General features: G+C 43.2%; 1 protein-coding gene across 1 annotated transcript in view; it reads left to right on the top strand.

Annotated features, from left to right (window-relative positions):
- TET2 (tet methylcytosine dioxygenase 2) overlaps positions 1 to 5,966 on the top strand; it is a 72,456-nt gene extending 66,490 nt beyond the window's left edge. The window contains exon 10 of the mRNA XM_082051735.1: positions 1,227 to 5,966. Within this exon, the coding sequence (XP_081907861.1) occupies positions 1,227 to 2,638 (1,412 nt within the window). The 3' untranslated portion in view covers positions 2,639 to 5,966. The remainder of the gene's footprint in view (positions 1 to 1,226) is intronic.
- The last annotated feature ends 21,310 nt before the right edge of the window (positions 5,967 to 27,276 follow it).

A 27,276-nucleotide genomic window follows, 5' to 3' on the forward strand; every position in this document is an offset into this window, starting at 1 on the left:
AGAAATTAGGCCATTTGTAATAAGTCTCAAGAAAACCATTATTCTCAGCCCAAGAACATTTTAAAGTAAAAAGGATAGCATTCTTGAGAGTAGATACCAATATTGTATATTTATAAACAGAGTGCCAAATCGCGGTACACTCTGAAGAAGGAGGAAAAAAAAAGATGTTGTATGAGAAGTTCTTTATTGTTTGATAGTTAACACCTGTAGAAGTTGGTGCTTTTGCAAACTCTGCTTGCCATCCACTCTGCTGTAAAGTACCTTTAAAAGACTGTAGTGCTGGAAGCCACAAAGTGTATGATGCTGCTGCCGAAGAAAGAATAACCTGTGCATCACTCACTGTGTGCCGCTGTAACAGACAAATTCCTAATTTGAGGGAATTCAAGCTTAACCTCTTCACCACTACTTATACTCTGTTTCAAGACCAAAAGCAGAGCAGGTTTTTCCATAGCAGAGTAAGAGTTTAAAAATCCACTTAACAATTACTGGCAGTTTTCATCAGTAGATCTGAGAGTCCTGAGCAAAGGAGTTCATCATGACTATTTTATTGTTACAGCAGCTTCCTCAGGAGTAAAGCAATACATCCAAGGCCACCCAGAAGGTCACTGAAATACCTATGAGTAAAAGTCAGCGGTCCCATGACCTCGCCAAGGGTTGTAACCATTAAACGATCCCATTTCACTTTAATTAATGATGGTTTTGCACTTCAGTTAATCTCACTTGTTACTGAACTGTTCTCTCTATCAGTGAATGTCACCATTGTTGATTTTTTTTTGCATAAAGTTAGGGACATTTTTTGAAACGGTTCTATTAATATAAATGAGAAGAATTATTTATTCTTGGGGAGAAGAAGGGCACCTTGTGCGCGGCTGTTTTGGAGCACTTTGATGCTCTATTTCATGGGCTACTTAAATGATGATTCAACTCTTTGGATTTTGTGCATATGACTCTGAACAGATTGCACTGTCCTCCGTTTCCCCATTGCCATTAGCATCTGATCTCACTGGATACATGCCAAAAAGGATGAGTAGCTTTAGTATTTATTCAGCTTCTTAACGGACGGTATTTGAGATGCAAGAAAGGGAACCTCTGTTAACATGTCATATGAGATACTTTTCATGATGCGTATTTATGACATTTCTAAGAAAAGTCTGTAAAGTATGTGGTTTGTTGGGTTTAATGTTTTGTATGTTTTGTATGGTTTTTTTCTCTTTTCATATCTACAGATCTTTTACGCCTTTCAGGACCAGCCACACAACAACAGCAGCAGCAACACCCACAGCGCACTCTCCCCAACAACCCTCAGTCCAATCCTATGAACTCTTACTCGGGTTCAGGTTCTGCAAATCCCTATGTAAGGTTGCCTAATCCAGCCACTGCTTATCCAAGCTCTTCATACACTTCAGATCCCTATGGAGGGTCCAGTCCCATGAACCTCTACACAACCTCATCACAGCCTGCGGGGTCTTATTTGAATTCTTCCAGTCCCATGAACCCTTATTCAGGATCGTTAAGTCAAAATAACCAATATCCACCCTACCAATGCAATGGAAACGTATCTGTGGACAACTGCCCCTCTTACTTGAGCTCGTACCCTTCCCAGCATCAGCACGTGGACTTGTATAGTTGCCAGAGCCAAGACCCTATGTCTAAGCTAAGTCTACCACCCATTCAAACATTATACCAGCATAGGTTTGGGAATAACCAGAGCTTTGGTCCCAAGTACTTGAATTATGGAAACCAAAATATGCAGGTAGACTCCTTCAGTAATTGCACCATCAGACCAAATGTACACCACGTAGGGTCTTTTTCCTCTTACTCCACCCATGAGGCTGATGGCCACTTTATGGAGGTTGCCTCAAGGTTAAAATCCAATCTGAGCAATCCGAGCATGGACTATGCCTCCGTCAGTAAAGCCAGTGAACACCATCAAGTGCAACCCCCTCCACATTTAACACACGACTACCATTCGGTTCCAAGCATGTTTAGCGGTCCTCCTAATTCACTGCATCTCCAGAATAATAAGGAGAGTGAAATGATTTCACACGGAGTTAATGGTCTGTCTAACATGCTTCCAGGTCAAAACCATGATAGGACTACTCCCCAGGGTGGTTTAGATAAAACCGATGTGCCGAATCCAGAAAAAGCAGAGGATCCCGATGAAGTGTGGTCAGATAGCGAGCAGAGCTTTCTGGACCCAGAAATTGGAGGAGTGGCAGTTGCTCCATCTCACGGCTCAATTCTCATAGAGTGTGCAAAACGTGAGCTCCACGCAACAACTCCCTTAAAAAACCCCAACAGGAACCATCCCACCAGAATATCCCTTGTCTTTTACCAGCACAAGAGCATGAACGAGCCAAAACACGGCCTGGCTCTGTGGGAGGCGAAGATGGCTGAGAAGGCGAGAGAGAAAGAGGAGGAATGCGAGAAGTATGGTCCGGACTACGTGCCTCAGAAATCTCACGGCAAAAAAGCCAAGCGGGAGCCTGCGGAGCCACACGAGCCCTCGGAGCCAACGTACGTGCGCTTCATCAAGTCTCTTGCACAAAGGACGCTGTCGGTCACCACGGACTCCACAGTAACTACATCTCCATATGCCTTTACACGGGTTACAGGGCCTTACAACCGATATATCTAACTTCACACCTTTGTTGGTTACCTCATTCGCAAAAACACCTTGTCGGTAGGGTAGTTCTTTAGGTTTTGGGGAAGGCAAGGGTGGAGAAGAAAACAGTGTTTTAACGAAACTCGTCAGTGGAAGAAGCCTCGGCACACCAGCAAAAAGAGGTAATCTCGCTAGCGCGCTTATTTGCCACTGATTTTTAAGTGGTCACAGATGGCACGTAGGAAACAAGACCAAAGCATCCTATGCAAAAACAAAAAACAAAACAAGTGTTTCACAATTTACATTTGAAAACACTGGCTCCATTACTGAAAGAGATAATCTGCAAATGGATTTTTTTTTTCCTTACAGTTTTGCACATCTGTGGCCACTTTTAATGTCATCGAGTTTGCGTAGTCATGGAACAGGAGCAAAAAAAACCTTACAAAAATAACACTGTAGTATTACAACTGCAGGAATCTTAAAATAACATCTGGTGCTGAATCTATGATGTACTGAAATACTGGAATTATGGCTTTTTAACATGCAGTTTTTACTGTAATCTTATTAGTCTCTTGATTTTATTTAACAAAGTAGATAACATAACGAGTAGACAGCAAAACACTGAATTTGTTTGGATATTCTAAAACCATGGTGCTATCTAAGAGAATGGTGTCTTTATTTTAAGTCAAACAGTTAATGCCTTTATAACAAAATGTCAATGATGTAGTCAAATGTTCTTCAACAACAGGGAGGACCTTTTCATTCATGTATGTATTGAATTTACCAGGTGTTAAAATAAGCTTACTTTTTAACATATGGGAATTACAGAGACCTCTGGATTTTGCTCATCCAGTCAAGTCCTAGAAAAGGACAATAAAATAGATATTTTTTTTAAATAGTGTTTCAAAAGCACTTTGTCTACCTAAGCTTGGCAACTTGAACAATGCTAAGGTACTAAGACATTAAAAAAAAAAGAAAAAAAAAGAGTTTACTTTGATTTTAAAATGCAAAGATAATTTTTTTAAACTAAAAAAAAAAGCTTTTAAATACTTTTGTTTTAGCCATGCATCTGCTAGTGGGCTACATATCCATTTTTAATACAGTCATTTATGGTAAAAATGGGGCTTACTGGATATAAGGGAATTACTTTAGTACACAAAACACATGTTCTTCTGGTGCTCATCTCACACAGCTATACTGTAAACTGTTTTCTACAATTACTATGACAAGTTCATTGCTCAAATATGTACAGTTTTAAGGAAGGAGTTTTCTATTAACCACAGGTAATAACTAGCAGCATGTGACAGACTACAACTAGTTAGCTTGGGCTTCTGCTGTTTTTAGAGACCTGTACGCTCTTTGAATCCCCAATGGCAGATCACTTTGTGTTCACCATGACATACTATGTGGTGTCAGTCATTTCTGGGTGCAAGTGGAAGATTGAGCAGACCGATGCCTACGCGAGATGAACGAAACAGGGTTAGTTCTGTGTGATTCCGTTGATTAAATAGAAAATTAAAAATAAAATAGGCAGCTGGCTTGCTGTGGTGGTTTTAAATCGTTAATTTCTATTAAAAGAAAAAAAAAAAGCAGGAGAGTTGTATAGTAAATTAAATTGTAAACAAAACTTTTTTTAACGCAATGCTTTAGTATTTTAGTACTGTAAAAATATTAAATCTATATATATTTGGGTTTTGAGCTGAATTCACATCATGGTGCTACTCAGCCTGCTACAAATATATCATAATGTGAGCTAAAAAAATACATTAAAAGGTTTGAGTGATGTTCCTACTTGTCATATACCTCAACACTAGTTTGGCAATAGGATATTGAACTGAGTGTGAAAACTTATATATTGTATACCATCTTTGTTCCCCCCAATAGCCTTCAAAGAAAAAAAAAAAAGAAAAAAAGAAAAAAAAAAAGAAAAACAAAACAAAAAACTCTCTCAATACTTGACATTTTAGCAAGTACAACTTGAACTGCAACTTTGTTGTTTTTTTGGTTCTAAAAATTCAGGGATATTTCAGCTCATGTTCTCCTATGCCAACGTGTCACCTGTGTGTATGTAAAGCTGTTGTAGGTTAAATATTTTATTCTCGGGTTTTTCGTTTTGTTTTGGTTTTCTTTTCAGGGATTTAACGCTTTTCTTTTGAATCCCTTTCTCTAAGTTTTTCTTGTACCTGTATTGATGTAACTAAAACTAATTTTGTAAATTCGTTAGCTCTTTTTATTGTGATGAAAGTGTTTAAGAGATTTAGAATGTTTTGCCTGTTTCAAACAAATAAACAAAAAGAAAGTAGAATGCACTGAGCTGATTAAAGGGAAAAACGTAAGGCAGGGGTTTGGCAAGTGACTGTTTGCTAGAGTTGTTCAAGTCACTCTCTAAACAAGGCTTCTTGGATACTGTAATGAATAAGATAAACTATTAAAAGGTACAGTCTGTACAAGGGCTTCCCTAAACACGCAAACCTCCATGTCCCAGATGTATCTTGTGCAATATACTGTAAGATTAAGTTTGGTCGAAAGAAATTTTATCTAACAGAATCACAACCTAACTCGAGCAAATCAAAGGAGGCCTTTGGGTTTAATGGGCAAATATTTATTATGGAAATTTTGTTTCGAATTCTCAGTCTGTGACTTTACCCATTGCATTGAAACTAAAGTTTTGCCTTTAAAAAAAAAAAAAAATTATGGTTATATGTCAGATTAATTAAATCATTATAAATCTTCATCTTTCAATGATTTCTTTTTTTAAGTCCTATATTATTCATGTAATTCATAGTAGATGTTTGGTTAATATGCCGTGCACTGTCATTTGCCAAACTGCTGGCAGCAGGAGCAGGAAGCTTTGTTGGTGAATCAGTTTTGTATTGTAAATACCTGAAGTGTAATTTTTGGTGTACAGAACCCTGCCTCAGTTGGAACGAATGACAAAGCAGACATAAGATTGCTTGTATAGGATTATCAGGTTGACTATAGCCATACTTGAAGATGCTTCTGAGTGGTGTCAACTTTACTTGAATGAATTTTTCATCTTGATTGACGCACAGTGGTATAAAGTTCACTTCTAAAGCTAGTGGTTAACTTGTGTAGGAAACTTTAGCAGTTTGACACTAAGGTAATGAACTTCTGTGTGCATTTTCTATGCTTATGTTATACTTTTTTTTTTACTTTAGCTTCATTCATTTTCATGAAATGTTTGGTATGTCTATAAAAAGAATCTGAGGATGGTTATAAATACTGTAAGTATTGTAATGTAATGCAGGTTATTTGAAAGCTGTTTATTATTATATCATTCCTGATAACGCTGAGATGTGGGTGTTTTTAATAAAATTTATATTTATTTAATGCACTCTAAGTCTGTCTTGCAGAAACTTGTCTTTCCCTGTCATTTTCATCAGCTAACAACGCCAGAGCAGTGAAAGGGTGGGTGTCAAAAGGATGGGACCAGAGTCTCTTCAGTGGTGTGCAGCAAAAGGATGGGGGGCAGTGGGCACAGAATGAAGCACAGGAGGTTCCATCTAAAGATGAGGAGAAACTTCTTTACTTTGAGGTGCCAGAGCCTGGAACAGGCTGCCCAGAGAGGTTGTGGAGTCTCCTTCTCTGGAGAGATTCAAACCTACCTGGACACCTTCCTGTGTGATCTGCTCTGGTGACCCTGCTCTAGCAGGTGGGTTGGACTGGATGATCTCCAGAGGTCCCTTCCAACCCCAACCATGCTGTGATTCCATGAAGTGTGGCCTCTAGTACCAGCCGTGGGGTCAAGAGCCCCAGGGAAACCAGATCACAGCCACAGGGCCAGGGAAACTGCTGGTCTGGAGAACTTAAATCTCAAGTGGGTTATGAGAAATAGAGGACGTTGCATACTTTAGCAGCTTAGAAATTGAAAGCATCAACCAACAGAGCAGGACAACCCAAACTTTGCAACGAAGCAGGGCAACACACAACCCACCTCCATCTTCCCACCCCAGCGTCACACTCAAAATGCATCACCAGGGATGTCAAAACAGGAGCTCTAGACAGCACGTATTCCCAGCTCTGCTTTGACTCTTGCCTGTAACAGGTTGGGACACCAGCTACCCAGCCCAGCCCACTGCTCAAGAAAATCTGTATTGGCAGTGAAGGAGGGAGGAAGAGGGTGCAGAGCATCACTGCTGGTTTCCTACTGGTGTTTGTGGACATAGATGAACATTCACTGCTGGTGTTTCCTTACTGCTCGAGTAGCAGCCGCAAATGCACACCCGGCAGAGGCAGCACAAGGGGGAGACTCCAGGGGTTCATTGGTTTATTTGGGATATTTATCTCTACCTGTTCATGTGGGGTTTTTTCAGTTGATTTCAAATTATTGCCAAATGGTGGGATGCTCCAACAGTATTGTGCTAGGGGAGGTTTATATCGGATATTAGGAAAACATTCTTCACCCAAAGGGCTGTCAGGCATTGGAACAGGCTGGAGTTACCATCCGGGGAGATATTTAAAAGACATGTAGATGTGGCACTTAGGGACATGGTTTGGTGGTGGACTTGGCAGTGCCAGGTTAATGGTTGGACTCAATGACCTTAAGAGTCTTCTCCAACTTAAATGATTCCATGATTAAGAAAAAAAATTATAAAAGCCTAAAACCTCTCATATAATCCAAATCACATGTAATCTAGACAAAAGCAGAAGCAATAAGAGTGTCTGAACCAATACCAGGACATAGATTCTTGCAGGCATCAGACAAACGTTGATTTTCATGGTCCTGTCGTTTAACTTCAAGGGATATCAGGACAGAATCCTGAAATACTCTCTTCTCTTGAAAGGCCCTGAGTTTGTTGTCAGCCCTGGTTAGTCCATCCATCAATGCCACACGCCTTGGGAAGGCGCCCTGCTCTGTGCATTCAATGGCTGAGGGTCCCAGGGAGGCAATGATTTAAAACTAAGAAGACTGATGTTCACCCAGCTCTCAGCATATTCACAGATGGGAAGGTTTTGAGGCAGGCTGGCAACCTGGGTGCCCCTTAACGCGTTACACAGCTGGAACCCACAGGTGCGCTCCCTTTAACAAAGGCCTGTTGCCCCTTCAGCTTTGCCCAGAATAAAAAACAGCCATTAAAAGGCAGCTTGTGGGAATGTTCACTAACATGAGCAGCTCTCTTGGGTGACTTCCACAGTTCTCACTGCAGAGGTGGTGCTGCCATCGGCACAACACAGCGGGAAATCAAACCCACCCTGCCGACCGTGCTGTCCCCACAAACACGCTGTCCCCGAGTGAGACGAGGGTGGTTTCCTCATGTGGCTCAGGTGGCAGTGACCGCCACTCACCATCGCTACCCAGACCACAGGCTGCCAGCCCTGATACACCGGTTACAACTGGGGATGCCCAGCTGAGCATCCAGCTCCCAGAGGTGGTGCCTTGCCTTTCCTTTACCCACTTGTTCTGTTGGCTTCTGCCTTTGGACATCTCATAGAGGACAACACAGCTTTGTTATGGAAATGACTGAAAAGCCTGTGATGACAAGCCAAGCCAGGGTGAACAAACCCCAGGCAACATTGAAGAGGAACAGGTGGCCAACAATACAGGAAAGTATCCAGCATAGAAGAGTGGGAAAAGAAAAACAAACCAACCAACCCCAAAAACCCCACATACTTAAACAAAAGGATTTCTTTCGGAGAGGTAAAACACCTTATGGAAGATAGCAGAGATTCAGAGGTGGTGGATAATGGTGATTCCTCCGTATGCATGTTTTCACCACTACATTCAAATACAAATCAGGAACTATTTTCAAAACCTCCAGTCTTTTCACTCAAGTAAAACTTGAAGCAGGGTAACAAGACCTTGGATTTAAATGTGAACCCTGTGGTTCACACCTCTCTGCAAAGCGCAGCCCCTAGAAATGCTCATTCTCCGGCCCGCAGGCTGTCCAGGAGCACACAGCACCGTGTCCACCAGCAGAGCCAGGCAGGACCCACCGTTAATTCTACACTTGGTGACAAGTGTCACATCAGCCTCCCTGAGGCTTGCCGATAGCCCAGCAGCACCGCCATTAGAATGGGGAGCTATCATCATTAATACTCTGCTACTTCACTGACACAGTAACATGTTTTTTTCAGAAAAACATGCATCTGCCAAGTTTGTTGCACACAACAAATACCTTGTAAATGAGCATTTTGTCTCAGAGGACTGAGTTTTACCCGCACCACCCCATAAGCTACAACAACAGCTCTTCCTCCATCAACCGTGTGTGAGACATTTCATTTTTCAACTAAGTTTATGTATTAAGTGGGTCCCTTTACTTCGACCTGTAAATGATTCCCTAAGTTAGTTTCATTACGGCAAATACTGTACTAGGAAAAATTCATGCAGAACTTACAAATAAGTCCATCAGCTCCATGTTTTACTTGTCTCGCCTCCAACCGGCAAAGTGAATAACTAATGTGTATCAAGTTAGCGCAGAAAGTGTTGCTGATTTTAAAGAAAAAAATCCTTCTGTTTCAAGGGAAGAAAAGATAAAAACTGAGATAAAAAAAAAAAAAAAAAAAACAGAGAAAAGAGAAGGCAAAGGTCTGTTAAAGATCTACTGCTGCTCTTCTGATCAGAGAAACCTGTGGCTGGAAGCAGCGTACTTGACTTGCACGTTGCTGGCAGCGCCTGCAGGGAACACAAGGGAGGGATCCCTGGATGCCAGGCCATAGGGAAGGGAATTGTATACTTCCCACAACATGGTATACAACCAGAGCAAAGCCTTTCAGTTTAGAGATCTCCTTATTCTTGACTTCAAAACACTGCCTTCCTTCCAGCTTTGACACCTGCCCCCGTTCCTTTCAGATGTAGGAATGAGGCACCACACTTTCTCCCCCAGACCATCTGGCCCTTAGTTCAGTGGTCCAAGTACTCACAACCTTGACATTCAGGTCCTCCTTGTCTGAAGGAATTCAGAGGACCTCCTCACAGGATGCAAAAGGCTTTAAATACTCTGGGGTACACACAGGCACATCCATCACCCCACTCCTTTCCACATCACATTAAAAAAAACCCTTTAAATCCTTATGTAAAGCAGTGGGAGGAGGGAGAGCCTGCTGTCCCACCTCCTTTTGAGATGCAGTAAAACCCGTGCCCCTCTCCTGGCTCGTGGTCCCAGCAGAAGCACAGCACTCACTGCTGGAAGACACCAAGAGAGGCTTTGCAGGTCTTTCTTTTCCAACCCAGCAAAGCTAATCAAGGTTAACCTGTTTCTCCCACTCATTATTTGCTTCAACTAGCACATCAAATATTTTGCCTTGATAGTATTTTACACAAGGAAAACCACCCCAGGGTAAGCACATTTCCTTCCAATGTCACGGCAACACAGCTGTACGCTCCTAAATCAGAGCAGAGAAGCCAGCCCGGTGCCTTGCAGGAGCAGCTTGGGACTGGAGTTCAGCTTCCTTGGAGCTTCCACTGCATTAGCAACTGGAACCTCATTGGATTTTCAGGCGTAATCGTCTTCCTCTTATTTTTCTGCTCCTGTTGTGATTATTTGTAGAAATGACAGCACCATTATCTTCTTGTATGCAAGCCTTCATACAGACCACTTTGGTAAAGAGATTTAACTGGAGGGGATGGCTTAAAGTGCAGTCTGCTCTGAAAAGGGATGGGGAAAGTGGCATCCTGGGGCTCCCAGTCTGTATTGTCAATTATTGTTGTAGCTAATGTGCCCAATTTGGAAGGGGGGGTGGCATTTTCCCCCATCTATTCCTCCCTAAACAGATGCAACATATCTCCTCTGACTAGCCCTTCTCCCCACCTGTGTAGTCCTGGCTCTGTTGACATTTGTACAGGCACAAAGCTGGTCGGATGGCAGGAATCCAGTTCTAATTAATGGGAGCAAACGGTTTGCTATAAACAGAGGAAGGGTTGGCATGGGGGGAGGTGACAGATGTCAAGCAAGGGGAAAACATCTATTAGCTGCTCCCCTCCCCCACCACCACCCCCAGCACATTTGTTTTGCATGACAGCCCTTCAGTTCAGGCCCTGGTTTCAGACATCCAGGCTTTGTATATTAGATCTGTATTTGAACCTTTGCAGCATCCACGCAGCCTCCTAAGGCAGAAGGACACGATACTGGAAGGGACCGTATAAGGCAGAATTTTAAAACCTCAAGCTTGCCTGCTCTTCAAGAATTTATATAGTCTTCTAATCAGTAACCCTGGCAAATCTCCCCTCTGTCTCTCTGCTGTTAACACTCTCCATACCAGATGCAAGCACGCATTTTATCAGAGGGCTGCCGTCTGCATGCATTTATTCTCCCAGCTCTTAGAGCACTCCAGCGTCTCCGGCACAGGATGCAAACGAGAGCAGCCCGTTCCCACCTTGGCCCAGGTGGTGCAGCACCCTCAGTCGAGCTGCAGAGACTCCTCAGCCGAGCTGTGCCAAGGAAGACAGGGGGCAAGGCCACGGCACGACACACATGCCTTGCAGAGGACGCCTTGACCTCCTCCTGTCCAAATCCCCAGGCAATAATTACAGCTGATTTAACGGTAGCACTCAGAAAACTCACTGGTATCGAGACAACGACACTGTGAGGAGGTGACAGGCAAAACTGAAGCAGTACAAAGAGGAAAAGGGGGTCTGAGAGTTCCCTGCAGTGCTCAAATTGCCAGGTGCAAATCCCAGACGTGTAAGGTGACAAGCCAAAGGTGAACCTCTCTCACAGGGCTGCCAAGAGGACATGGGGAGCATTTTACATCTGGTATCTCGGTCATTTTCCCAGCAGCAGCACACCATCATTTTACAGCAGGATTTGTGACCCAGGATACCTAGCCCTGGCACAGGCAGAAACATGGTTTCCAGGTTAAATAAAACTGCAAACCAGATGTGCTTCTGTCAAGGAAACCAGGTCAAGCAGAGCTGCTGCTGCTGTGTCTGTTATGTGAAGAAAGCAGTGCCTCCTCTTCCTCCTCCATGTTCACTATCATTGCACAGCAGCAGCTGCTCCCTTGGGCAAGGCAGGCAAGCAGCTTCCTTACACATACTTAGACCCAAAACCACCCCATATCTTAAGTGCATGGGAAAGAAGAAAACTTCACAAAGTCTGAAGAGGACCTGACAAGTTTCTTGAACCCAGTAAGTATTCCTGTGTGGTCTCCTCATATATTTGTAGTAAGGTGCTGTAGAACTACTCAAATACACAGCTGAGTATGCACACAGTCAGGTATAGCTGACATTTGACCAGTGGGGAGCTTTAGGAGCCGTTTTCTTCCTCTTCCCGAGAAAGCAGAGTTTGTTGCCAGTTGACGGTCACCAGTTACACCCAGCTGATAGATTTCTCTGTAGATAGATCTCCACAGTGTAATTTATTGACTATGGCTCTAGGAAAGCCACTGCCCTCTTTTGGAGGGGTTATGTGTTGTGCTGATAAAAACAAACCAAAGAGATTTGGTGCTTATTTGATGTCTGCCTGCTTGCATCTAGAGCACAGACGGACAGCAAGCAGATACTCTTTGATCCGTGGAGGGCCCTGCTGCTAGTGAGTGTTCCCAAACAGCTCCTGGGAAAGAGCAAAGTTCTTGCTTGTTCAGTTAGCCCTGATCAATCAATTACAGTTAAGAAGAGAGATGATACATTACACACGACCTCTTGCCACACCGTCCAGAAAGAGATCTCTTGCCTATCACGCATGCAAACGTCTTCCAAAAACGCAGCTGGGTTCCTGTGTGGAGGCATGGTCACCATTTTTAAATGACTGCCAGAAGTCATTCAAGCCTTTAGTGCAGGGGTGAAAGCAAGAGCATTAGTCCAAGACGGTCCCCTCCTGCAGGAAGGAGATTGCGCCCACCACTCAGCCCAAATTATAATAATGTATTTACTGGGCCAGAGGGAGAGAACTGCCTAAGGGGAAGCATGACTTTGTAGTGCAGGAATGGAGAGCTCTGCTGCCTGTTCTCATTTCGGCTCATGGATGTGACGCTAATATTAAACAGCACATTAAAAGACAGTGCTCAGAGACAGCACTTGACCCCTGCCTTCCTCTTCGTAGACAAGCCCCTTCCCCAGTGGGCTCTCTCCTTCCCCAGTTATACTTTAAAAACAGCCAGAAGAGCGACGTGATGCTTGTCAGGAGCTCAGCCTCCCTGAGCAATAACTAAGCTTTGATCAGCACTTAGGCAGAGGAACACTTGGCTGTGGGGTCAGGTCACGCTCCTCCAAGAGCTGTGCTGCAGGCCTCCCATTCTGAGCGGTCCCGGCAAGATGAAAGCAAAATCCAGCTGTTTGCAGATGGTGGGGAGATGGATCACTTCAGCAGCGACTGAACAAGGAACATAGGGACCACAGTTATGGATTTCAGCATCTAAACTGTGCTTAGAACATGCTTTAGGCACCCAAGCCCATTACTGTGTTTCTGGGTCACAGTTTCCTTGCAAAAAAGTCTCTTCCAAACCACACACAAATGTTATAGCAATAAAGACATTAACAATTTAGGTGTTTGGACACTATGGTAACTGCACCTGAATTACATATCCTTGAACTGGGAGAGCTCAACTGTTTTTTTCCTGTTTATGTTAACTTTCTTCTTTCCTGCGTTAAACTTTCACCCCTTATGAGACAGGGCCTATTAAAACACTTGGCTTTTCCATATTTTCACCTTAAATATACCTCCTTTAGAAGACTGTTCCATTGTTAATCTGCAGTTTATTAAAAAAAAATAAAAGGGGGGGGAAGGGAAGAAAGAATGAAAGGGACTGTTTTCTGTAAAACCTTCCAGTTCATCTAGCCCATCTCAAAGCAGGTATAGACAAGAATAGCTGCTCAGCGTGCGTGGAAAATTGTTTTACTAAATGTGGAAGGAAAAGCATTGATTCAATCTCATGGACATGAGAAGTCAAAATTGCACAGAGTAGCCATTAGTGCTCTTGCTGCTGTGAAATCTGAAAGGATGGAACGGCCACTCGTTCAGAGGCCAACATGAAGGCAATGAAGGAAGCCAAAATTACTCTTCTGAATTTCCTCTTGCTGCTGCTGTAATTGGGCACCCCAAGGTTTTCTCTTCTCAGCCACAATGGTGAGCAGTCAAACCTGTCACTGCACATACAGTAGGTAGCACAGAATTGACAGCCAGGGAAACTTTTGCATTGATTTTTCATAATAAGATCAATAAAATATTTTGTTATGACCTGTTCAATCCTATTTGCATCATCAAGAGATGGGAAGGACGCTGCCATGTCTGAAAACAACAACAAACCAAAAAACAAGAACCAAAAGACAGCACATACCCCAAAACTTAGTGATGCAGATCTGCCGTAAAAATCAGTAAAAATCCATACAGAATGATTTATTTCTCAGTTCTAATCACACCATGTTAAGTACTGGCTATCTGCAAGGATAAAAAACCACTCTGTAATCCCTTGGGGTAAGGTGGTCAGAAGTAAAGATATTTACATTCTCTTCCTTTAGTTTAACTCATGTATGTGGAAAGTAAACCCCCCAGTTTTGGCATTTCCCCCCCCCCACACACACTATCACTATAGTTTAAGTGAAATAAAGAAGCAACATCTTGAAGTCTATAGAAAGAACACGGCTAAATAAGCTACAAGCTCTTGGAGCCTTGCGAGGCTTTCAGAGCGCGCAGCTTGAAAGCTTTTAAAGCCGCCTGATATTGGAATACAGACAGCTACTTCAGCTTCTTTTTGACGTCTCACATTAACCACGCAACACTCAGCCAGCCACTTTGAAAATTATTTGAGCATAGACCAACTGTAGATCAGACTACATAAACATCTAATTCCATACTTATTAATGTTTTTTCTTCCTTCAATTACAGATTTAGAAAGGTACACCTTGTTCATACAATTTGTGATTGCTCACAAAATAGCCTATGGCACACTGCAAAACCTAGGATGCGAGTAGTACATATTCTGGGAGCTGTTTTATGAAATGTATGGTTTTCTCAAAGCCTTGGCTTACAAGACTAAGCTCAGACTGAGAGAGCTATTCAAGACACTGCTGCCCTGACCCTCTTGCCTTTTCAAGACGCAAGAAACTCTCACAACAGCTTAGTTCTCCAAAGGTCCTTCCCAAAAGGCGATTCATAAAGTTTTAAAGCACTTGGTTGCACTGGATATAGGACTTGTGGGAAAGTTCAAGGCGACACAATGCAGCCATTCTGCAGAGCACTACAGAATAAACCTGGAGGTGTAAGAAATGACACCAAAAGTGAGTGAGCTGCCCTCACCCTTGCCTATTTGTCAGTAATAGAACAACCGAGAAATTTTTTTGCAGAACTCTAGCCAGACTAATTTTTTACTCCAAGATGCACATAAGCTGCACTGAACAAGAAGCACCACCTTGTAACTGCTACGAGTCAAAGCAAGACACGGACCGAGGATTTCTGGATGTATCATATGTGACAGAGGAAAGACTGTCTTGAGAGACAAAAAAAGGAGAAAACTCATTCAATCTCATTCAATTTCCTCCTTAAAAGAAAAAAAAAAAGTGAAATAGTGAAAAATCAGCATAATCCTGGCATAACACAGAAGGGGCGAGGAGAGGAAGGACTATCTGAGGAGAGAGATTGCAACACTTTCGTGCTGTGGATGCGATTTTACAGTTGCCTGTTGCAATGCTGCAGGAAGTGAGGCCGAGACAAAGCGGATCGTTTACACAGCAAATGGAATCTACTGAGTGTCTGGGGTCTCATTTATAACATAGGGCTCCCTCTGATACACTCCACAAGCTGGGACCTGAATGCAAACTATGACCAGACAACACTACCTACAAATTGTGCCCCTGGGAACGGAGCACAAGAAGGTTGGGTGTAAAGTGAATCCACAGGAATGGCAGAGAAATGGATCTGGGTGGCCAGAAAACAAATCTCAGAGCTGGCACCACATCTAGCGTGGGAGCACCCAGATGTCAATAATGACCGCAAAGAGTCTCAATCTCTTGGGGCCACATCAGTTTCTGCAGTTTCCAAATTCCTCCAAGGGATTTGCAGATTTGCTTCTCTGCATCCCTTCTTCAGGTGCTGATGGGATCTATTAATATTTGCTCAACACACTAGAAGTTAGGCAGTGCCATTACCCAGGCTGATATTTCTTTAACTGTCCAGACTTCTTGGCATCAGTAACAAGACCTCTTCTTTTTACTAAGAAATCACACTCAGTCTCAGCAGTTTAAACCTCACCATACACTGAGTGCAGCTTTGCAGGACACACAGTACCTTCCAGAGCTCTCCACTCTTCTGTGAAGCTCACCACCCTGACCAGCTCAACAGCATCAGCTGGCAAACAAATGCAGAGAGAGCTTGCTTTTTGTAAAGGCATTATGAGATTATTAGATTAGGGGGGACCTTATTAATGTTTATAAACATATAAAGGGTGAGTGCCACGAGGATGGAGCCAGGCTCTTCTCGGTGGCAAACAATGATAGGACAAGGGGTAATGGGATCAAGCTGGAACACAAGAGGTTCCACTTAAATTTGAGAAGAAACTTCTTCTCAGTAAGGGTGGCAGAGCACTGGAACAGGCTGCCCAGGGGGGTTGTGGAGTCTCCTTCGCTGGAGACATTCAAAACCCGCCTGGACATGTTCCTGTGCGACGTCACCGAGGTGTTCCTGCTCCAGCAGGGGGATTGGACTAGATGATCTTTTGAGGTCCCTTCCAATCCCAAATATACTGAGATACTGTGAGATACTGAGATGATCCCTATTTATCAGATTATTTTAGTAAGTTGATTTGAAGCCTTGCTATGTATACTTGTCCACTACACTCCATCAGTCAAGAGAAAAACCTGCTTATGCCTTCATGATATTTTCCTGCCATGGAGCTTTATTACTATGAACACCCATACCAATTCCAGAAAATGAACAAAAAAAATCTCTGCCATTGACAGGAGCTCACACACGACTGCAGAAGGGAACATCCTACCAGGTTCTGCAGGCACTGAAATGCAGCTCTTGGTCCTTGTGATTCAAAATGTTTACAGAAGACCAGAAATCATACCTATGGTCTCTATTTCCCTTCCTTTTTTTTGATCCTCTCTACCTCCCTTCATAGCAACTCAATAATCAGTTTACCATACCTATAAAAACCAGCATTATAAAGAGAATAGCTGTAACCTGTAAGGAAATTAATAGAAAGGTTTTTCACACAAAGCGGCAACGAACAGGATCCAAAACGATGCCCTGTATAGGATCCAAAACGATGCCTTTCATTTTAAAAGCAGCACAAAAATACGAACATTAAAGCTCCTCACTTTGGATATTTTCAAAGGAAAGTCAATGAACAACAAATCACTTCAAGTAATCTCACATGGGAGCCACACCCAAACTGTGGTGGTTTATATTTGATTTTAAGGAACCTTGAAAATGAGAAAGGAAGAAAGGAGTTGGAGGATGACTAATTCCCTTAGGCTGGACGATGGCAGGATGACTGAATCACTAATAAATTATATTCAGAAAGTCTAGAAAAAAGTTACTTTAAGGTAACAAGCAAACAGGAGGTAAGAAAACCCCAGGAGTGAATGCCAGAACTTCCACACACATTAGAAGAAAGTCAGCCTCACTCTTTTTCACAAGAAGAAAACGCTTCTGTAACCAAAATAGACACTTTGCAAAATGACCTGACTCATTCTGGATACAGTCAACACACAAGTTTATTTGTTTGGTTAGTAAACTGTCCCTAAGTTGTCTAAACAGGTTAAGAACACACAGTTCCTCCACCTGCCCTGCCGAAACGTGGGGTGACCCAACCATTGCTAATCAGCCTCCACCCAGCACAACTGGAGCTGTGTCTTGGTCTGAATATCTGCCCTTCCGACACAGTTTGCTCCTTATCAGCCAAAGCAAGAGGTTTCACGCGGCAAAGTAAACTCTTGTGAGCTGCACAGGAAGAAAGTGTAAGGTATGGTTTCTTGCTGTAATGCACAGAAAGCATTAGCCAGAGAAGTAAACAGAAAGAAAGGTCAGTAACAGCCAGTTAATAAACCATACTTCTTTGCTGGAACACAGTCTCTTAAAATTAGTAATAATTTAGCTGTAGCCTGAAATGCTTCCAGACACAGGCAGTTTCTCCTTTGTTTACTATCTCAGGTTTCTCTTTGGTAACCCACGATTAAATGGCATCATCTTGCTAAAACCAAGAGGTTTTACCTGTTTTCTTGGGCCCCAAGACACTAACCTAGTTTGGACATACAAGCTCTTGTGCTCAACCACATATTTACTTCCAAAATGTGTTGATTTATTACACTAACAAAGCATTCCTATCAATGCTGCATTAAAAAATTCAGGCATTCATTAGCTGGAAGAGCATTTAATCACAGGATTCAATGCAGGGACAGACTCTTCCATACATCACAAAGCTCCTTTTCTGCTTCCACCACCACACACAAGCCTTTCACTTTCTCATGGCATATCACAAGAGCCTTAATCACAGCCTCACATCAAACCCTAACGCCTGACACACATCACAGCTCATCTCTGCTTTTGCTTATGGAACAGCCCCAGGCAGGGAGCCAGGGGTTACAGACACCCAGCTCTCTCCCAGGTTACTTTATCACACATGGAACACAGAAACAACATGGATAGTTACACCGCAGGATGAAGCAGCACAACCCAGAGTGCTTTTGTCATTGATGACTGGATTATTTTTTCATTTAATGAATTAAGCTATGTTTTGCACACCCCACCCTCCTTTTTAATATAAATTATATAGTGAAAACAAGCAAAAAAACCACCCCACCCAGCTATGCCAAATCAGTTGCCAGGCACTCAATTACACAAAGTATTTTCACATGTTTCAGTGATTTCTCCCCTGGCGGGGCTGATGGCTAACAACAAGGAATTTAGCCCAAACAGGGACTCAAGCAGCTCCACATTGCAAAATCTAACTGATCACCAGGCCTTGAGTGGAAATTGGGACTGCGATGACACAACCCCTGAGCTTACCCAAAGCCCAGGGACAATCAGGTACCTCAAGAGAAGATGCAAGGGTAGACAAGCAGCAGAAGCTCTTACAGCTTGCCCAGGGCCTTCAAGAGTTTATTAAGAAGCAGCATCACTGGTTCACAATGCATATCCTCTGATTAAAAGCACCTCTAGTTCTACCCTTAGTGCTAGACTCACTTCCTTCAGACCACAGCTAGTTTGGCATTTGAGATGTGGCAGACTAAGCCTTAAAGCCCCTCTTTTTCTGGAAGAGATCCAAATTTGTAATTCTTAGTTCCCAAGAAAGCATCCTCACAATTAAGCTAACGCTATCCCAGAGCTGAGATATCCACTCCTTTCCAAGGGCTTCTAGTGCATCCATCACTACATAAAGAAGAGCATGAAACACCAGAGCCTCCCTCTCCTCCCCAACCCATTCCCACCTCACCAGAGAACCCCATTGTGAGGCACGAGGTGGGGACTCCAAACTCTGAGCTTAAGGAAAAAAATGACACTTTCTACACTTCTCAACATTACCTACTATCATAATCTCCCTTTTTCTATTGAGCTTTACCCCTCAGCCCAACTGGGAAATGCCCCTGTACAGCTGCCATTTTACCAAGGGAATTACACTTCTGTAGCACCACAGCAATGATATCTGAGATGGCCGTAAAAAAAACCCAACAGTCCTGTTAAATCTTGTCAGTCCAGTCGCACTACAAGGAAATGCAACACATGGTCTGAGGTACAAATGTAGGGTAAGACAACAAAAAGGCAGCTGTTAGTGCCCTTCAACATACACTTCAGCTTCTTCAAGTTTAAGCTTCAAGACTTCTTGCCAGTTAAAGCTGCTCAGTGCTTTCCAGACACACCAGTAGCATAGCCACATCTTTTTTAAAGTAAACATTAGCTTTAACTAGGCTTATTTGAGATCTCAGAAACAGAGCATTGCATTTAAAAAACATTGAAGCTTCATGAAAACCAAAGGTACTAAAACCAAACTCACCGTCTTAACTCATTTCCCCCAAAGGCTGCTCAGATCTACCTTGAAAAGAGTCCTCCTCTCCTTGGCTTTTGTTCTGTAGCCTCTGTTCAGAGGCAGCTGGCCTGGGGAGGGAAAGCCCACCTACACCTGGGCACAGCAGCCCCCACCCCAGCCCTCCATTAGTCCCAGTTACACCCACCCTGCACAGCTGTAAACACTCTCAATCAGCCCTCAGGGAGCAGCTGAACTCATTAATAAAAAGCTGCAGCATTGTATCAAAACAGTTTCATTTGGATACCCTCCTCCTCAATACTGAGATTTTCACCTATGGATTGAAACACTGTGCCCTTAAATGATTCTACCTCATAAGCTTGCCAATTTATCTTTAAAAAAAAAAAGTAGAAATGACAGAACCTGCTTTTTGTATTCCTCCCAGTTAATTGGATTTAACTGGGTGGGGAGGAAGGGAACTCTCTGCTGGTCTGGTGACTTTGAGTGATGCTGTAATTCAGCTTTTCCCCAACACTCCAGAACGTGCCATTCCTTGCTCATCAGCAAACTCCCATTCCTGCCATCCAGACCGTTTCTGTGGCTCCACAGCAGACTGTCTGAGATTTCTGTCTAGGGTACAGAAGCATAATTATACTAATTATGAGAGAGAAAAAATAATAGACACAGAAGTCCTTTTCCCTAATCAGCTCTAGGTCAAAGCTTTACCTACAGCTAACAAGGAAATAATCTATTAATGAGGAACCAGCATAGTCACAGCAGTGCAAACATAGAAAGCCATAATTTGCAACAAATGGGTTAGAGCTACGTTTTAAAAAACGGCAGAGTCTTGGGTTTATTTAACTAAAGACATTATTATCTTGAAACTAGAACTGCCTCAGTGCTTGGTCTTGGCTTAGAAAGATGCTTTGGCATCCATCCAAAGCAATGGGTGCAATATACTGAAACTTCAGAGTTCAGGGCTGCCAGAGTAAGTGCTGAAAGTCCAGAAAAATCTTTGAAAATGCCAATGCATTATATTGGCCATTTGAAAAGATACTTTTTTTCTTATTTATCCTGCTAAGCATGCTGCTTATTCAATACAAAGCTGCCATCCATTCTTGAATTACGGTAATGTGTAGATCACCAGGACTCTGGGCATTAAACCACCCCAGGCAGTATAGAGCTTTCTAGAGAAAGTGGGCTGTTTTGTTTTCTTGTACAAATATTTCATTACATATCTTATATGCAAGCGGGATGCTGAGAAATTGTTAGGTTCACAGAAATATCAGTGCGGGCTTTGCATATGCTACAGGTGGATTATTTTGGTAACTGCTGGGAGATGTCCCACCCACAGCAAAAGTGCAACAAGATGCAAGGAACTGATTTTCAGTGCTGTGTCATCTATGCTTCCAAGAGCAAAGTGATGCAAGCGTTATAAGCTATCCTTGCTGTGCCTTCGCTGTTGCAATGATAAGCTTTATCAGGGCAGCAGTCTGGAAGGAAGCCTGCTTTTTGTTTTGCTTTTTTACAGGAAAGAAACCCGTGCACAGATGCAAATCATGACTGACAGGTGCAGTGCAGATGGGACACAGACTCTGGCTTTATGTTACCTCCTTTAATTCTGTTTCAACTGTTGAAATTGTGTAGTTATTGGGGGGTTAATGTATATTTAATATGCAGACTGCTCGGAGGAATGTTTGGGAGGAAAGTAGCACCAAACACATACTCAGTACAAGCACATACTGCTCTTCAAAAGTATTAATGCCCCCTAAGGAACAAGCTATTGATCTACTTGTGGACCCAGGTTTGTGGCACAGCAGCGCCACACAAAAGCACTCAACTATTCCAGCCTGTGGATTCTGCAGCAGAAGCAATTGTTGTGATTTCAGCAAGTAGGTTCCCCATGCAACATGCAGGAAAGGGTTCAAAGCTTCAGAGCGCGATGCACACAAACAACTCACTGCACGGTAAGCTGCTTCAACCAGCACCAGGGAGCACCGAGGAGCTTAAACCCACCTCTTCGGGGGGCTTAGGCTCTTCTTCATCTGCAGTTCAGCATGTTGAGCTCTGCCTTGCCTGCCCCTTTGCTCTTATGAGGAAGGGCAACATCTTTACTGCACAGAGTGGCCAGAGGAAGCAGCAGTTTCCTTGCCCTTCCTCAGCAGTTAGAGCACTCGTTCAGGATGTGGGAATTAAACACAGCTCCCTGCCTACTTGCTGGGACTCAGATCCATCTGTTCAGCTTCACAGCAGCTGAATTTTCTCAGAAATTAGAGGCCTGAACACGCTGACCTCTGAGCCGTCTTGTAAAAGGACAGGTCCGAAAGCTGCCTGAATGGAGCACTGCAGGGAGAGCAGCCTGGCCGCGGCTCAGGTGAGAGGCGGCTGTGCCACACCACTTAGCCCTGAAGAAAAGGCTGGTGGCTTCTGAGAATGGCAACAGCAGGACCGTCTGCGGCTGAGGATCAAATAGTTTTTGAGCTCAGATGATTGCAAACTGGCTGGGATGGGAGGTGTGCTGGTCCTTCCTCCAGACAAGTGCCTGCGACATCAGTGCTCCAAATTAGAGGCAGGGAGAGGCAGCATTTCTTGTCTACGATAAGCAGACCCACCAGAACAGAGCCCAAGCACAATGCTTCCCACCAACCAAGAAATAAATAAATCGAAGGACTATCTGCCTCTTCAGGAAATTAAACAAACAATATCCAAGGCCATTCTTGTTGCCTTTTTACTTATTAAAATTTCCAAACAAAAATGAGGCTAAAACTCCGAATGTCTGCTACTTTTATTTGCCCATTTCCTCCCACTTTGTTGGTTAGGTGACATATGTAAGAGCAGACACATGACACAGTTTACTTTGCATCTTCCCTGGGATAACCTTCCGTGTTTATGGCTGACCAGCAACCCAGGATCATAACCTGACAAACACTAATGTAATGAAGGATCTTCAGATACCACCATCCCTTCTAAAAATATATATTTCATTTCCAAAGATAATGGGGAACAGCTGTTGAAAGCAAGGCGAGGCAGCATCCCCTGTCTGATATTAAGAGAAGTCTGACAATCTCACATCAAAGACAGAGGTCATAGCTGTTTTGTTTGTGATTGTAGCTAAGAGTTGAGAGACAAATAAGGAAAGCATTCACTGTAATGGAATTGTTAGATTCAGTTGCGGGAATGGGAGAACTAGCTTACACTCTAAACAGGATAAACCAGCTCATACTGGTTTACATAAAACGCCCTAAATAACAATGCCAACACGGTGTGTCAAATCACCGAACTAACAGAGCATGAGATCAAATTGCTGTTGGATAATCAACAAGTCCTCTGAGAGACTCTGCTTATCTTCAAAGAACTGGTATTCACCTACCGACTCCTCAGGGTGTCTCAGGCTCCTACACCCCAATTTTCTTCATAAAAGCTTTCAACGTTGAAAGGATGGTAAAGAGAAGGGACAGGGTGTTATAAGGCAGGCTATTCCCTAACACATGGCATGGAGAACATGTCATCTCTGCTAAAATGCACCTTTTTTGGCTATGGCTGGCACTCTATGTATATAGCATGGTGCAAAGCACTACTCGCTTTCCAAGTCCCCTCCTCGTGCCTCTGCTGTCTCCACTTCTCCTCATATCACCTTGCAGGCTCCCACTGCGTGCAAGCAGGCAGCTGGAATGGCCGCGCTGGTGTGCGTGTGAGAGCACAGACATCAGCCAGAAACGACTGTGTAGAGCCACATACAGAATTTAAAAGTATCTACAGTGCTCTGAGTTTCTGGTCTAGCAACTCTGCCTCAGTACATCCCTGCGCTTTTATTTCTGTAAGGCAGCAACAATTCAATCACAGTTCCAATCTCAAATCTTGTTCTAGAAATGACACAGCAGAAGCCCATTTTTATTTGTCCCTGTAACTACAGATCATAGCTACCTGCTTCTCAGCTTTTGGGGTAGTTTGCTTGTTCCTGAGTTTTCGGTGTTTTTCAAGGTAGGTTCTGTTTTGATTTGAAAGCAGGAGAAAGAGAAGAGAAAGTAACCATTAACCTTAAAAAATCTGTGAACATGAAAGTTGTGTGTTCCTTTTCAAGTAATGCATGTTATTTCCTGTCTTTTTATTTGTGACTGCAATTATTCTTGTGTTGATAATGTAGGAGGCAGAAGGCAATCTGTTCGCTTTCAACTATGTTGACCATGCAAAGCAGATTTTAATCTAAACAATAAGCAGATTCAAGCCAGAAATAAACATGTTGGTCTCCAAGTAAAGGAAGCCTACAGGACATTCTCAGAGTAAGATTTTTCAGGATTAGTTCTACTGGTATCTGTTAAGTGAAGTAAACTGGCAGCAGCCCCTTTATTGACAATAACACCACAAAATACAGCAATGCCAATCACTATTTCAATTTCTTAACATTTGTACAGACCACCGGTTTTTTGGGCTTTTTGGAGTTCGGTTGGGGCTTTTTTTATAAGTCATTACACAGCACACACATAGTTAAACAGAGGATCCAAAATGCGTCTACCCACCCTTGTCATTGTTGCATTTCCCCTGACCTATTTACTAAAGAACAAATTACACTACAGATCTATGGGGTCTGAAAAAAGCTATTAGTGAGAATTTGATTTGCATAATTCAAGTATCACCATTTAAAAGTAAATGTTGTTTATTATCACAAAAAAGCAACAAAATTGAAGTGGTGTTACCAGGTGGTCACTTGCATTGCAATGGGGAGAAAGGTCAAAACCATTTAGTGCTTTTAAAAAAGGAAAAATATCTTCAGAGTAGGTCACTTCCAAACACCTAATTCATCCCTAATAGCAGTTCACTGTAGCTTCTGTTATTTATGAGTCCCAAGGATGTACTTAAACATCTGCAATTTCATTATTTCATTTTTTTATACCATTAGCTTAAAATTTTGATGAGCCATTGTGCAGGTAACAAGTCGAGAAATTGAGGATTACTACTGCAGGAAAAGCAATGAACCCAGCTGTTCCCCATGATCAAGAAAGGATTATTTCCTGTGACAGGTCATAGCTGAGGATTTTCTTGCTGTCCTTTAATACCTGCAGCAGCTGAAAAAACAGCTGCTTCATTTGAACATTTCAAAATTCCCCAATGAAAAAAATAACCTTTGTTTTTAGGGGTTTTTGTGTTTTGAGGAGTTTTGTTTTGTGTTTTGGGGGGGACTTGGGGGAGTGTTGTTGCTAATTTGTTTGTGTGTGTTGGGTTTTTTTAAAGAAAGAAAGAAGAAAAAGCTGCAGAGCTCACAATCAACTCATTCGAGATCTCTCCAATTCATACAATCCCACTCCTCTCTAACAAAAACACAGTCTTTCATGAAATACAGCAGAGTAGGCATGTCATAACAGCCTCTTGAAATAACCAAGGCTGTTGTAAATACATTCGGCATAAGGTACTGAAGTCTTGGAGCATTTCCAGAAGAAAGGCAGAAAAGAATATTACATAGCCAGTCACAAAGAGCCACTCACTTCTCCCACTCTTCCATGGCCACAGCCACCCCAACACATTAGGGCAGCGTCCTGCCCTTCTGCCCAGTCTCATCATCTCTTTAGGACACCCCTTTGCCTCCTGGAAGACAGACTCCCCTTTAGCCAGGGTCAGATCCCTTATTCCAGTTTCTTCTCCTGGTAATTATGGGAAGGGAAGCTGGTGTCTCAATGACTCCACAGCCTGGAGATTCACACGCTTTCTCCAGAAGTTGCTCCATCACCACATCCAGCCACACGTGCCCCTCCTGTCCTTTTCTGATGTATTCCGTGAAGCCAAAGGATCACAGCAACAGAACTAAATTAGCCACTCCCTGTCTGCTTTTCCCTCCTCTACCTGATTTTCACATTTAGTGTTGGACTAAGTTTAGAGAATGCAAACAGCAGGTCTGATTCAGCAACGGACTGCTACTAATCAGAGAAGTAGCACCACCGCTGGCCTGCTGCACCTTGCTGGTAACAACTCCTTTGAGAAGCAGCATTCACTCCTGGCACCGCAGTTTCAAACAGGCTGAGTTCCCTTCATCCAGGTCAGTGCTTCCCAAGCTGTGTCACACACCCCACGCACTATTTGCAAAGCCAGTTTGAAGAGATATGCGCTAAAACCAGACGTGCCCGCCGTTGTTTCTCTGGGGGAAATGGGAACAGTAAATGCAGCCCATGCTGCTGAATGCTTCTTCCTCTGCCTGCCAGCAGCCTCGGACCTGCCACTACCTTTGTATGAAAAAAGTCAACGCTGCAGGTGGAAATTAGCAATCTTTGAGCATTTACTGGTCTGCACAAGAATTCTTTATGCTGCTTTGCCCTCTCAGCCTGCATTTTCACAGAATTAGGCTCTGTGCACAAAGGTATTTCACTGTTCACTGTTTTCACGTCTCCCAGTATGGAGCACACCACCAGAGACCCTCCTGTACCATATGACAGTGGGTCCCAGGAATATCTTTGCCTTTCCCTTCCTCAACTTGTTCTTCTGCAGTAATCAACAAACTACTTAGTGACAATGAGGATAATGTGACCATGCAGCTGTGCTCAGTCATCTGACTGCCATGTGGTTTTAACTTGGAAGTTAGTCTGGATGAAGCTGTGAATTCTCCTCATCTTACCTTCTCTCTTCCCTCACCTCCTGTAAGTCTCCTAGAGATTAAAATGGCATTTCCCCACTCAGGGTATTGAAACATTTCTCACAAACTCATTTCAACATCCAGAAAGCAAATTGCAGGACATTCAACCAGAATTCTTGCATCAGTGGGGGAAGAAAAGGCGATGACAGTAACACACAGCCCTCCATGGGAAGCAGCTTCCAGGAAAGCTGCCCTCTGAGCTGACACACTGCACCACTTCCCCTTTCTCCATCCCAGCGCTGTGGTTTCTCTTGGCCCCTTCTGCCAGGCAAGGAAGGGGAAGGAAAGGGAAGGAAGAAGGGCCGCCAGGAAGGCAGCAGCTGAGCTACCCCTGCTGATGGCAGGCAGAAGTGTGGGGTGTCACAGGAACCCCCGGCCCGTCACCGCTGTGCCCGTCTTGGCCAAGCCAAAGGGTGCCTGGGGAAGCTGCAGCTGACCCTCACTGCTCAAGATCAAGCTCCCTATGTAGGTGCTTAACCAAGAGTCACCCAAAGGTTGCTACAATTAAACTTGAAAGTCCCAATGCTGTAAGTCTGCTGCTTGCTGTAACCACTAAATCACATATAGAATCAACATCTGCAATAAGTCTTCAGTTTCACAAAGCATGACTGCACTTTACATTTGGGATCTGGAACGCAAGAGGCAGTTTTCCAACTACTTTAAAAGGAAAAATTAACTCAGACTTAAGCCCCCTGTTTGTTTTGGATAATGTTTTCATTTTAACTTAATCTTTATGCAGCTCTCTCCTCTCAAACTTATTTTCTTAAGGTTGCCTGCATCCCTGAACTATGCTTTCTAACCAACTTCTACATGTAATCACCTTAACGAAAAAAACATTGTCTATTCTAACTCATACAAGGAATTGGACAAAGTCACTGAATACAGGGGGAAAAAAATAATGACAAAAAAATTTGGAGAACCATAGAAAATGCATGGCCAAATGTTAAAGTTTCTGCAAACATGGAAGTACTCTTGCCGTTCCTCCTGACATTTCCAACTACTGTTTTCCTTCTTGGGTCAGTGCCTGCATTGTACAGGATCTTTTCTTGAGAAGACACTAAAACTAGGAAAATAACACAAGATGGCTTGAGAGCTCGATGGCTTTCAGAAGTGCATGAATCAACTGTTCCCCCTAAGCTCATCCTCCTTTCAGAAGTTGTTGGGGAAGCTGAGGCTACCATCTGTATAAACC

This window comes from Streptopelia decaocto, assembly GCF_964273445.1.
Source record: "Streptopelia decaocto genome assembly, chromosome: 4".
NCBI classification, from domain to species: Eukaryota; Metazoa; Chordata; class Aves; order Columbiformes; family Columbidae; genus Streptopelia; species Streptopelia decaocto.